The sequence below is a fragment of the Sinocyclocheilus rhinocerous genome, unplaced genomic scaffold, assembly GCF_001515625.1.
Source record: "Sinocyclocheilus rhinocerous isolate Xijiao unplaced genomic scaffold, SAMN03320098_v1.1 scaffold5145, whole genome shotgun sequence".
In the NCBI taxonomy this organism is placed as follows: domain Eukaryota; kingdom Metazoa; phylum Chordata; class Actinopteri; order Cypriniformes; family Cyprinidae; genus Sinocyclocheilus; species Sinocyclocheilus rhinocerous.
In genome coordinates this window covers 42,136-54,200 of record NW_015665036.1, presented here as the reverse complement: position 1 = coordinate 54,200, position 12,065 = coordinate 42,136, and the positions used below count along the sequence as shown (strand labels likewise).

Genomic DNA, 12,065 nt, shown 5'->3' with positions numbered 1-12,065 from the left:
CCTGAAGTCGACTGGCTTGCGGATGAGCTCGTAGTACTCTGGCACCTCTTTTCTTGAGGGCAGCTGAACGAAACCTTTACTGATCTGTCGGCCCAACCTGTAGAACAGTGATATATTCAAGAAGGGGTATTAAAATTTTTTATTGTACTGTCTGACATGAAGCACACATGCAAAAATAAAGGGAAAGAGAATGAACTTAAAACTGCTGGCAAAGTTTTAGTGTCACGATTTACATCATGTCAAGAAATAAAAACAGCCAACAACAACCTATTAAGTCTGTGTGTTTAACTACTGACGTGTCCTTGTAGTTGATGACCATGTCTACTATGGTGTTCATCTGTTTTGTGAGCTTGGGAGGGTTGGGCGGCAGTTTCTCGACAGGAGGGCGACCCCGTCGCTTTTTGACCACCTCCTGACCAGTCTCAGAGCCCTGGTTGCCTTGTTGATCGCTTTTTCGTTTCTTCAAGTTGCTTTCCTCCTCCATAACCTCAGACACTCCGTTTTGGATGGCCTGAGATTGAGAAAAAGACATGGAAACAGTGATGAGCAGTACTGGATTTGACAAAAATAAGGATTTTGCAGTTTAAATTATATAAAACTGTGATCATGAACTGGAACTTAAAATATCCTCACTGTGCACATTTTAAGATAAAAAAAAATAATGCCTACAACTATGAATAGTTTTTCACTTTTCATTTAACAAGAAAGAGAATGGATATTTTGTTTATATGTTTTTAGATAGATAGATAGATAGATAGATAGATATAGTTATACTAGATAGGATACTTTAAAATAAGGTTCAACTTTAGATAGCCTATTGTGATAATGGACAATAATAATGAACACATATGTATTTATTGACTCAAGGTTAATTTAATGTTAATTTATAAATATACTATTGTTCATTGTAAATTCATGTTCCAAGATTAATAATTGCTATAAAACGCTATAAATGTTATTAATTTATGATACCTATTGCATTAACTAATGTTAAAAAATTACTCCGGCAATCCAGGATGTAGATACAGTGGGTACGGAAAGTATTCAGACCCCCTTACATTTTTCGTTAATTTAATGTTAATTTATAAATATACTATTGTTCATTGTAAATTCATGTTCCAAGATTAATAATTGCTATAAAACGCTATAAATGTTATTAATTTATGATACCTATTGCATTAACTAATGTTAAAAAATTACTCCGGCAATCCAGGATGTAGATACATTTGTTTCTTCATCGGAACAGATTTGGAGAAATTTAGCATTGCATCACTTGCTCACCAATGAATCCTCTGCAATCAATAGGTGCTGTTAGAATGAGAGTCCAAACAGCTGATAAAAACATCACAATAATCCAGAAGTAATAACCCTTAAGATTTTCTGTACACAAGAAGTTCATTGATGGACTTAAATTATTTGAGGATTATTGTGTGTGTGTGTGTGTGTGTGTGTGCGTGTGTGTGATTTTGTTATGTTTTTATCAGTTAAAAGCAATATTGAAAGGGTAGGGGACTCATATGTTAGCCTAAAGCAATGGTTTAAACTTCTTAATGATGGATTTGTTTATTAAGCTTTCCACTTCACAAGACATTAATTGATGGAGTTCTGTTGATTATTTGTGGACTATTGTAATATTTTTATCAAGTTTCAACTCTCATTCTGACAGCACCCATTCACTGCAGAGGATCCATTGGTGAGCAATGTAATGCTAAATTTCTCCAACCTGTTTCAATTAAGAAACAAACTCATCTACATTATAGATTGCCTGAGGGTGAGTACGTTTCAGCAAATTTCCATTTTGGGGTGATCTATTCCTTTAATAACTTTATTGTAAAGTTCTACTGAGTTACGGTTGAAATTACAATTTCTAAAATGTATATATTTTTTCTTATAAACACTATTCTATAATGTATAAGAGCTATTCAGAACATTATTATGCAAAAAAAAAAAGTATTAAATGCATGGTGCATGTGAATTTGCTAATCAGTACTGTAGTATTAATAACCATCACAGAACCTAACTTTAACATAGTGTTTCTGTGCCATCATCAACCTTCTCTATGCAAATAACAGTTGAAACGTTATGGTAATTAATGCACTATTGCAGAATGTAGAATTACCACCTATTTGCCATGTTGAATTTTAAGTAATAATAAAGCAAGACAGTCAGCGTTAAAGGGTTAGTTCACCCAAAAGTCATTATTTACTCACCCTCATGTCGTTCTAACTCGACTTTATTCAACAATTCGTCTCCTCCGCGTCACCCTGATGCCATTTTGGAGAGTATCCACTGAACGTAAACAGCGTATGCTATTCTGTGTCAGCTGCGTCATGCGGATACGATTTACGTTCAGTGGATACTCTCCAAAATGGCACCAGGGTGACGCGGAGGAGACGATTTGTTGAATAAAGTCGTTATTTTTGTTTTCTTTGCGTACAAAAAGTATTCTCGTAGCTTCGTAAAATTAAGGTTGAACCCCTGATGTCACATGGATTATTTTACCAATCTCATTGCTACGTTTCTGGACCTTGATCATGTAAGGACCCTTGCTGTCTATGGGAGGGTCAGAGAGCTCTCAGAATTCATCAAAAATATCTTCATTTGTGTTCCAAAGATGAACACAAGAAGATGTCGTAAGGGTTTAGAACTACATGAGGGTGAGTAATTAATGACAGAATTTTCATTTTTGGGTGAACTAACCCTTTAAATTATTAAGCAGTTTTATGAACTTTCTGGCCTTTCATCCGAACGCTTCCAGGTCCAACTCATCATCATCTTGGCTATAAGTCTCACCAGCAATCTGCCTTCAATCTTCAGTCCCCTCTAACACGAGCAGCTGCTTTCACTTCCATTTTAATATTTGATAAAGAATCACTTAACAATATCCCACTAGCTCTGTATGATCCAACACAGGGGCTGCTGGGGAGGCAGGAGACGCTGGTACACTGATCTTCAGTCCCATTGTGAATTAAATGATTGACGTTTACGGCGATGCTGTTCTCCAGCCAACACACCTGACATAACGGAACAGTGGCGTGCGGTTCACCATACAGTGCGCCGAACGCGTTTCATTAAAAACGGGACTAGAACGCAGCGGCTAGCAACATGCACACGCTTCAAATGCGGAATTCACTGTCTCTCTCTCTGTGTGTGTGTGTGTGTGAGTGAGTGAGTGTGCTGCCGAGTCTGTGTTTTATACAAAGGCAATTAAAGTGCAGTGATATGCCTGGCTGCCGCAGAGAGCATATGAGAGGGATGAAAATATGAATTCTGAGTATGACGCTATGCAGGCAGCACCAGCCATTGATGTCTAAATCAAACACGAGCGCAGCGCACAAAACGCTCTCATATACTTTTATATGCACAAAAAAATCAGACAAAACAAGACGCAATGCACTGACGCGAGAGAACAGCCTTCACAGACGCAAATATTTCATACAAATATCCTCTACATGGGCGCAAGACAAATATGAAAGCGCGCAGAGAAACACACGGAATGCATTTATTCACACGTACCCCTGGGGACCATGTGGAAGGAAGGAGGCCTAATAATCAACAGCATAATGATGGAATGCACACTGACACACACACACGCGCTCGCATGCACAGACGCACAACTGAACCACTGCACACAAAACAGGGTGTTTGCAGAAAGCACATTTAGAGAGTCTCTACTTGGTGCAGCAAGCCAAAACCCTTGTTACGCTATACAAGTCTGTTCCTGTAACCTCTAGAAAGAAAAAAAGGTGTCAGGATCCACACAACCGATTTGTCTGGGCAATGCTTTCCTTCACCAGACACAGTTCACACCTACACACACACACACACATTCCCTCTCTCACTTTCTGTCTGTGTGCCCATGTGCTGAAGCCTGGTGTGATTGCATGCGCAGGAGAGAGAGCAAGTGAGAAGGAGAGGGAGAGAGAGTGAGAGGGTGAGAGAGAGAGTGAGAGAGAGAAATGAAGAGGGCTATTTACCTGACTGTGGTCTCCAGGCTGGCTCCAGTCTGGAGGAGAGAGAATTAGCAAACCAGCATTGCAGCGCGCAGCCAGTCTCTTCATCAGCTGATCACTCAAAACGCACAGCCCGAAAGGGGGGCGAAAAGCGCCCAGCTTTTCATACACAAATCAATTGCAGTTAGGATGTTGAGAGAGAGAAAGAGAGAGAGAAAGGAATAACTGCGAGATGCCTTTCTGCTAGTTTGTCCCCGTGGAAAGGCCTGCAGCTCGCTTTTCTCTCTCTCCACCCTTTCTCTCTCTCCTTTTCTCTCTCACTCACTGCATGTTTTAATATCGACTGTCGCAATCTGGTTTCTTTTCCTTTTTTCCCTTTCCCGTCTCCCTCTCTTTTATGCTCTCCTTCAGTCTTTTTTAACCGCCCCTCTGTTAAAAGAAGCGGGCTCCATTTTTGTGCCTATGCAGATGGGTTTTTTGCCAGCTTTACTGACATCTTGAGAGGATTCCAGGGTTGTTAATGTTGTGTTGCACACACTCTCAAACACACGCACATAAATTGGCTAATGGCATGTTTGTATCTGCGTCTGGGAGCTTTTACAACATAAAAAAGAATAGAGATTCTGGTGAAATCATTTGGGGCTATACATATTACCAGATAGTACAAAACATAATAGTTTCTGTCTGCTTCCCTTTGAGATCTGAGACTAATAACTTGTAAAGTAGCTTCACATGTAGCTCACAGACGTGGCATATGCTTAATTATTTTTTTGCTGTATTATTGCAAGGGCTCAGCTGTGTCCTGATATTACTTGGAATGTATTCTTGGCCAAATATAATCGGTTGATGGCAGTCCTGAGACACATTCATTTTGAAATGATACTGCTGAATTGGTATGGGTGTGAAAATGTGCTTTATAAAGTAAATAATTGAAATAGACAAAACAGACCCTGGGAAAAAAGCTGTGAAATTTGTGTCAGGGGCACATACACCAATAAAAATAAAATTGGCCATGTGTTTATCATATTTGTAATTAAAATTAATCTCGGCAATAAACCATAACTTGACAAATAACTCTTTATGTGAACAGCAAATAAACTTAGAAGAGTTTGTGATAGTACATAAAATCTGCACTTTTTAATGTCATGTGTTATCAATTTTAGCATTATGCAATCAGATTTTAAATCCATTATGAAAGTTCAGTTTAATAAATTGCCAAAATTTCCTAGGAGGCTAAATTGCCATCTGTCACCAGAAATCCCTGTGATGAGTCATATTTCTGCTTTCAATATTTTCCTTAATTTTCATGAATGAAATATGCCTCTTAAGTGTCTGTTTAAAATCAGATGCCGTTTTAAGATGCAACATTGTTCATGTACATTTGCCATGGCAACAGCTTCATTACAAAAGCCATTGTTTAATTTATCAAACAATATTATCCAGTCATATTTTTGACAAGCCTCTGAGAAGTATCAATATTGTTTTATCACGGAAGAGTAGAGTTTTAGTGTTTGCATGTGTTGTGGTATGATTACACGCTGTCATAATTTTACATTTCATATGCATGTTTTGCTATCAGGTCGACAAGGGCATTTTGGTAAAACATCTCAGGCGGTTACTATGGCAACACCACGTTTTACTGGCTGCAGACCGCACAGAGCTGTAATGCTATAGCATTCCATCACAAAACACAGACACACTGAGCTGAACATTCTCAAACACAATGAGTCTCTGAGCTACATATAGATGAGCTAAAATCCAAAGACATGCTGAACTATAATCAATGAAGTTAATGTAAGTCCATGCATGCATCCACATAGCTGATGTGTCAGGTATCAAAAACATAGATGTAGTAAGTCATGTTATACAAAAGCTACACAAAAAAAGCTAATCTTCTAAGCTAACCTTAATAGACACAGCCTTCAAATTAATTTCTCACCACAAGATATTGTGTACATGATAATAATTGCTGTTAATAGTGTTCATCGTCTGTTTGATTACGTCTTTAATTGATTTTTCCGTACATTTCTGCCATATGTACATTGACTGACAGTCACCACTGATAAGCTACCACTAAATATTGTAGAAACTTAATTTGCTGTAAAGTTGCTTTGCAATGATTTGTATCATGAAAAGCGCTGTACAAATAAACTTGAATTGAATTGAATTGAATATTGTTTGTGTAATATTATAGGCTGCCTTTTATCTGACAGCCATCTATTTTCTTTTTCACTACAGCTGAACTGATTCTACATAAGATTTGAATGTCAGCTGTTGTCCTTTTTATATTTCTTTGCTTATTCTTAAATAAAAATGTCCCTCTTTTTGTGAATAATTTATTTTGTCCTGTTACCAATTGCAAACATGATTATAAAAATGGGCTCCAACTGATCGTCATTATGCAGTAGAATGCAATATCACACAGGATTTCATTTAAAAGATTAGTTCACACAAAAATGAATTAAAAAACTGCCATCAGTTACTCACCCTCAAGTTGATTCCAACCCTGAAAGACTTTTTTGTTTCCTGTGGAACACAAAATAATTAGTTTTGAAAAATGTACTAGCTGCTCTTTTCCATGCAGTTACAATGAATGGGGAATGGCGTTTTTAAGCTTAAAAAAATCATAAATAAATATATATATATTTTTAATTGGCCAGTGGCTCTTAATGAAAGTCTAATATTTTGTATTTTTTGTAACTATATATACAAAAAATAGCAAGATGCAATGAAATGGCAAAAGATATCCGACCAATACATATAGGCACAATTTTTTATTTTATATATATATATTTTTGATTATCTGATGTATTTTTCAGACTCAAGGTTCTCGAGAGATCCTCTAAGATTTGTGACATGCCACAGAAAAGCAGTATCATAAAAGTAGTCCAAACTACTTTTGCTCTATGTAAGTTTTTGGAGTTTTGTCATGTTTTCAGTAGAGAAAATATCCAGTTGTAACAACTGAATTCTAAATGATAAGCTCTTCGTGACAAGTATTAAATTCAGATGATGTCCGAACAATCAAATGCCCTTCACACTGCATGTGAAAGTCATGGAGTGGCATTTCTTATCAGAGTAATAATTACCCGTCTGTTTGGGTTGGGACACCATAACTCTCTGTGGGGTTAAAAAGAGCAGATCACAGTCAAATGGCATATGTTCAAATATCCAGAGCAGTTTCTATAAATGCACCACTGAAAGCATTCTAAGCTGTATCAGTGTCTGGTGTGGGAGCTGCTCCCTCCTGAGCAGACAGCGGCAGAGGCTGGTAAAATTAGCTCATCACCGGCTGTGCTATTGAACACTGATATCTTATATGCTTCAAGAAGGCCAGGTGTGTTTAAAAGCCATATTTTCTGTTCTTCAATCTAAAAAATGAATTATACAGTTCAGGCAAAGATCAACATTTTAAGATTATTTTGTCTTCTGGGGGACCAGATAAAGTTCCAGATAAAACAGCTTAATGAACGAACTAAATAATGTCACTTTTTTCTAAATTTCCAGTCTTGTGTAGACTGGAATACACTACATGACTTTTAAAATCTTAACAGATTTTAAAACAATACTAGGCATCACTTACCGACTCTGTAATAGTCACAGAGGAAAAGCTGTCCATCATACACTAAAGGACTGAGGATAACACTACAACCAGACCTTAAAGTTGTTCCGATCATAGCAAACTCAATATGTGTGCCTTGTTGCTAGAAGATGCGTGACAACAAATGAAAACACGTTCTAAAATCGGCTCAAAAATGTTTGATATCCTCCGACTGATGGATCAAAGTCTGAAGCCAAAAAATCGGGAGTCTGCAAATCGGCGGAAAATCGGGGCAAAAATCGTGTAGTGTATTTCAGCATTTACATAAATTAAAACCACAGCACTTAAACAACTTGGTCCTTAATTACTACTAAAGTCATGTTACATGGTACTTTTGATGTTTTCGTTTAATGTTTTGATACTCTTTTGGTCGGAAAATGTCTTTACCCGCAGTCGCAGCATGCAGGTGTTGACCTTGACAAAGACCTTCTTCATGGCTGACAAATGACAGATTGCAGGTTTTTAATTAATTGTAGGCAAATATCCACTTCCTGCGCTCTTATGGTTCTCTGTTTTACAGCATCATGTTAACCATTTCAGGGAGTGAGAAATGATAAATTCAGTCCGTGAGTGATCAGTCAGAATGATTCAGACCGATTCCAAAACGATATGGCCAATTCAAAAGAACCAATTCAATTGCACTCATGAATCGGGGAATCACTGGTTCAGATTCTAAACGAACTGAAACAATGGGTATGTTTACACTCTGTCAGTTCGATTGTTATAATAATGATAATAATAATAATATTTCTTTGCAGATTTGTTCCTTAGAGTTAGCACGACCTTCCTCATGTCTGCTGATCATATGCAGTCCAGCTTTTCACCATTAGATGGCATTACAACTATATGAATTCTACAGATCTAAAACACAACAAGAGAGCAAAGTAATGCAATATTTGCAGTAAACACAAGGTGGTGATGTAATCACATATTTATTTACTTATATATGAACATGACATTTACATTTCATTCACTTTTATTAAGAGTTCTTAAAATCTAGATTTCAGATTTTGGAAGTGAATAGTGTATAGCCTACTTGGTAAAATATATATTACAAGAAACTAATTCAAGCTTTTAAAATGTGAAAAAAATGTATATAATCCTAAAATGCATATAAATGTATATATCACCTAAAATTAATATATAAAACTGTTTTGACATGCAGTTTCCTATTATAGTAGGTCTTTATTACGGTCAGTCTGCATAACTGGTATTTTTATATCTGGAAAACATAACTGTCAGTAAAGAAGAAAATAAATGATGCAGCTTGCAATACCAACAGTGCACTGCACTTTTGAAAATACTGCTCTCTTTAATATTACACCTGTTGGAAAACATAACCTGTCACATTCATCTCAGTCATATGATTGAACAGGTCGTTCAGATGGGATGTCTGAATGGATGAAGAGAGCATGGACAAATGTCATATCAATCAGAAGAGCTTATGCGTGCACCAGGTGGTGTCTTGCTTCGAGGAGAACCCTGTGGATGAGCATTCACACACACAAACAGAAACTGTTGTGCAGCTAATGTAATTGGTAAAAATATGTTATTGGTAAGTAAGTAAAATGCTATAAGAGAGTACAAATGTAGACAAGGAATAGTCATACCCTCGGTTGGCCCTTTGAGTAGTTGACATGGGCATAGAGAAGCATAGCGATATCTTTGTGTCCAGCCTCCAGAGCAATGGACAGAGCAGTGCTCTCGTCCTACCAGCACACAGACACAAAATATACCAAGCAAAAGCACACAGACAAATTTAAACAAGAACATCAATTTAAAACACAAATGACAATATTACATCATTACTGTAAATCTTTTCTCTCAGATAGCCATGTGGTTACTCACATTGTCAGTCAGTGTGGCATCACAGCCTGGCTGGGCCAGTAAGAGTTTGACAATGTCAGCATGGCCGTGTTCACCAGCACACATTAGAGCAGTTGACCCCTCATCATCCTGGATGTTGACCTCTGCCCCAGCAGCCAGCAGAGCCCTGACCATATCTATATGCCCATGACTGACGGCTAGCATGAGAGCTGTCTGACCAGCCTATTGAGCAAACAGTACACAAAAGGATACACAGATACTCTTGGGTAGAAACTGTTTTCTCAATTACTCATATAAACATAGCTCAATATTCAGTCAAAAACATAGACAGACAGATACCTGGCTGGCCTTGGCATTAACATCTCCTCTGCTGAAGAGTTCTTGCACCACCATCATGTCGTCTTTCGTTTCCACGGCAGCCAGGGAGGCAAGCATTATGGGAGTATAACCAGCCTTATTCTGATGATCAACATTACATATTCCTGCATGAGAAGGAATCAAGACCAAATGAATTATCCACAATTGGAGCCCTTTTTAAACCCTTTTGAGAGTGTCTCTCAACAGAAAAATGTAATACCTCTGTATGAATACATACATATACATATACATATGTCTCATACTCCCCAAGGCTTTTTGATCAAAAATGCAGTTAAACAGTAATATTGTGAAATACTATTACATTTTAAAATAACTTTTCTATTTTAATAGATTTTAAAATGTAACTTATTCTTGTGATGGAATGCTGAATTTTCAGCAATCATTACTCAAGGCTTTAGTGTCACATGATTCTTCAGAAATCATTCTCAAAAGTATTCATTCTTTCATGAATAGAAAGGTCATTAGAAAACCATTTATTTAATGGATTCTTGCTGAATAAAAGTATTTAAAAAGTATATACTTGGTTTTGAAATATTCAAAGCAGAACCAACAAGCGCAACTAATACAGCTAAATAAAAAGTAATAATAGTACAGCTAAATAAATAATAAAAGAAAGATATATAGAATGAACAGAAAAGTTTGATCTGGTGCGCTACTTCACAACAGATTAATCTAGGATTATAGATGAATAAGTTTCAAGGTACCTGCAGCAAGCAGAATCTTTACTATGCTGAAATTAGAGTGCGACACACTGTAGTGGAGGGCTGTGTTGCCATTTTGGTCAGCCATGTTGGCCACATAGCACAGGACATCAGGCGAGACATGGCGACAAGCGAAGAGGAAGTCCTCAACGATCTGTGGGCATGCCCTCTTCTGACTGGACACACAGAACCACTCCTGCTGCACTGTGCTCAGGCAGGAACGCTTTTACAAAGACAAACAGATAAAATGAAAAATAAATAAATGTAACTAAAATGTCGGGTAGAGTATGTGTAAACCACACAGAATTTTTTTTTAGACATGCTAAGGCAAGAACAAAAATGACACCAAATAAATGAAGCAGGCTTAAATTACTACACACACAGAAAGTACAGCAACAAGTGCGACACACTGTAGTGGAGGGCTGTGTTGCCATTTTGGTCAGCCATGTTGGCCACATAGCACAGGACATCAGGCGAGACATGGCGACAAGCGAAGAGGAAGTCCTCAACGATCTGTCGGCATGCCCTCTTCTGACTGGACACACAGAACCACTCCTGCTGCACTGTGCTCAGGCAGGAACGCTTTTACAAAGACAAACAGATAAAATGAAAAATAAATAAATTTAACTAAAATGTCGGGTAGAGTATCTGTGTAAACCACACAGAATTGTTTTTTTAGACATGCTAAGGCAAGAACAAAAATGACACCAAATAAATGAAGCAGGCTTAAATTACTTTTAACACAGAAAGAAAATACAGCAACACTATAATTTTAAACTTCCCCAAATCCCACAGAGTACCGAACAATCTGATCTATATGCCAGTGGGTAATTATGGGATATGAGTGAGTAAACATAGAACACATCAACAACTGAGCTTTTCAGACTGAAATACAGTTCCACAATACATCATAAATTAAGTTGGGTATGTCCTTCTTTTGTTTTCCTGTTGTTGAGTTATATATTTCTGCGCCTTGAGAAGTTTCATAACCCTAAAACTGGCGACGTATCCTGTGGGATACAAACATTTGAGAGGCTGTGGGGAGAGGCAGGGAAAGTGTAGGTCTCATTTCTTGGTCTCATGTTGAAAGGGTGTTTGTTGTGAATATTTAGATATATTGACTTTGTTCATACATTCTTTGTTTAGCTCATGGGCAGCATTTAAAACTGCATGGTCGCCTGTAGTGGGAAATCTACTCACCCTCCTATAAAAGTTGATCTAGTTCACATATTACACATGTTGGAGGGGACTTACCTGTTTAAAAAAACCTGTTGTTCAGCATTATCTTATTAGGTTTACATTGAAATTTCATGAATTAAATGCTTACATTTTTTGTAATCTGTCTCTAAATGTTTGTATCTCAGAGGATACGTCACCCTTTTAGGGGTATAAATCAAGATATAAAAACAAATATATATACTCTGTGATTTTTTGGCTTGTGTTTTAGAAAATCAAATCTTTTTGTAATCTTGACAAAACACATATCATTGGAAAGGTCTGACAGTCAAGGTTCCATATTTGGTGACTGTTTTGTAATAGAAGTGATATTATGACAGAAAATTATTGATTTGTGACAGAAAACTGCATCAAAAGAAATCAATAGAG

At 37.2% G+C, this 12,065-nt stretch overlaps 2 protein-coding genes across 2 annotated transcripts in view; both read right to left on the bottom strand.

Annotated features, from left to right (window-relative positions):
• Positions 1 to 6: 6 nt before the first annotated feature.
• LOC107730996 (probable global transcription activator SNF2L2) lies at positions 7 to 4,314 on the bottom strand (the record flags this gene model as incomplete). Its single annotated transcript, XM_016541964.1, has 3 exons — positions 3,978 to 4,314; positions 297 to 511; positions 7 to 97 (listed from the first exon to the last, which is right to left on the bottom strand). Coding segments are annotated over exons 1-3 (390 nt in total), but the record flags the coding sequence as incomplete, so codon positions are not given.
• Positions 4,315 to 8,721: 4,407 nt separating this feature from the next.
• The window catches only part of LOC107730999 (KN motif and ankyrin repeat domain-containing protein 1-like), a 15,140-nt gene continuing 11,796 nt past the window's right edge, over positions 8,722 to 12,065 (bottom strand). The window contains exons 8-12 of the mRNA XM_016541967.1: positions 10,464 to 10,683; positions 9,721 to 9,863; positions 9,403 to 9,603; positions 9,165 to 9,263; positions 8,722 to 9,036 (exon numbers count right to left, since the gene is read on the bottom strand). Of these exons, the coding sequence (XP_016397453.1) occupies positions 8,983 to 9,036; positions 9,165 to 9,263; positions 9,403 to 9,603; positions 9,721 to 9,863; positions 10,464 to 10,683 (717 nt within the window). The 3' untranslated portion in view covers positions 8,722 to 8,982. The remainder of the gene's footprint in view (positions 9,037 to 9,164; positions 9,264 to 9,402; positions 9,604 to 9,720; positions 9,864 to 10,463; positions 10,684 to 12,065) is intronic.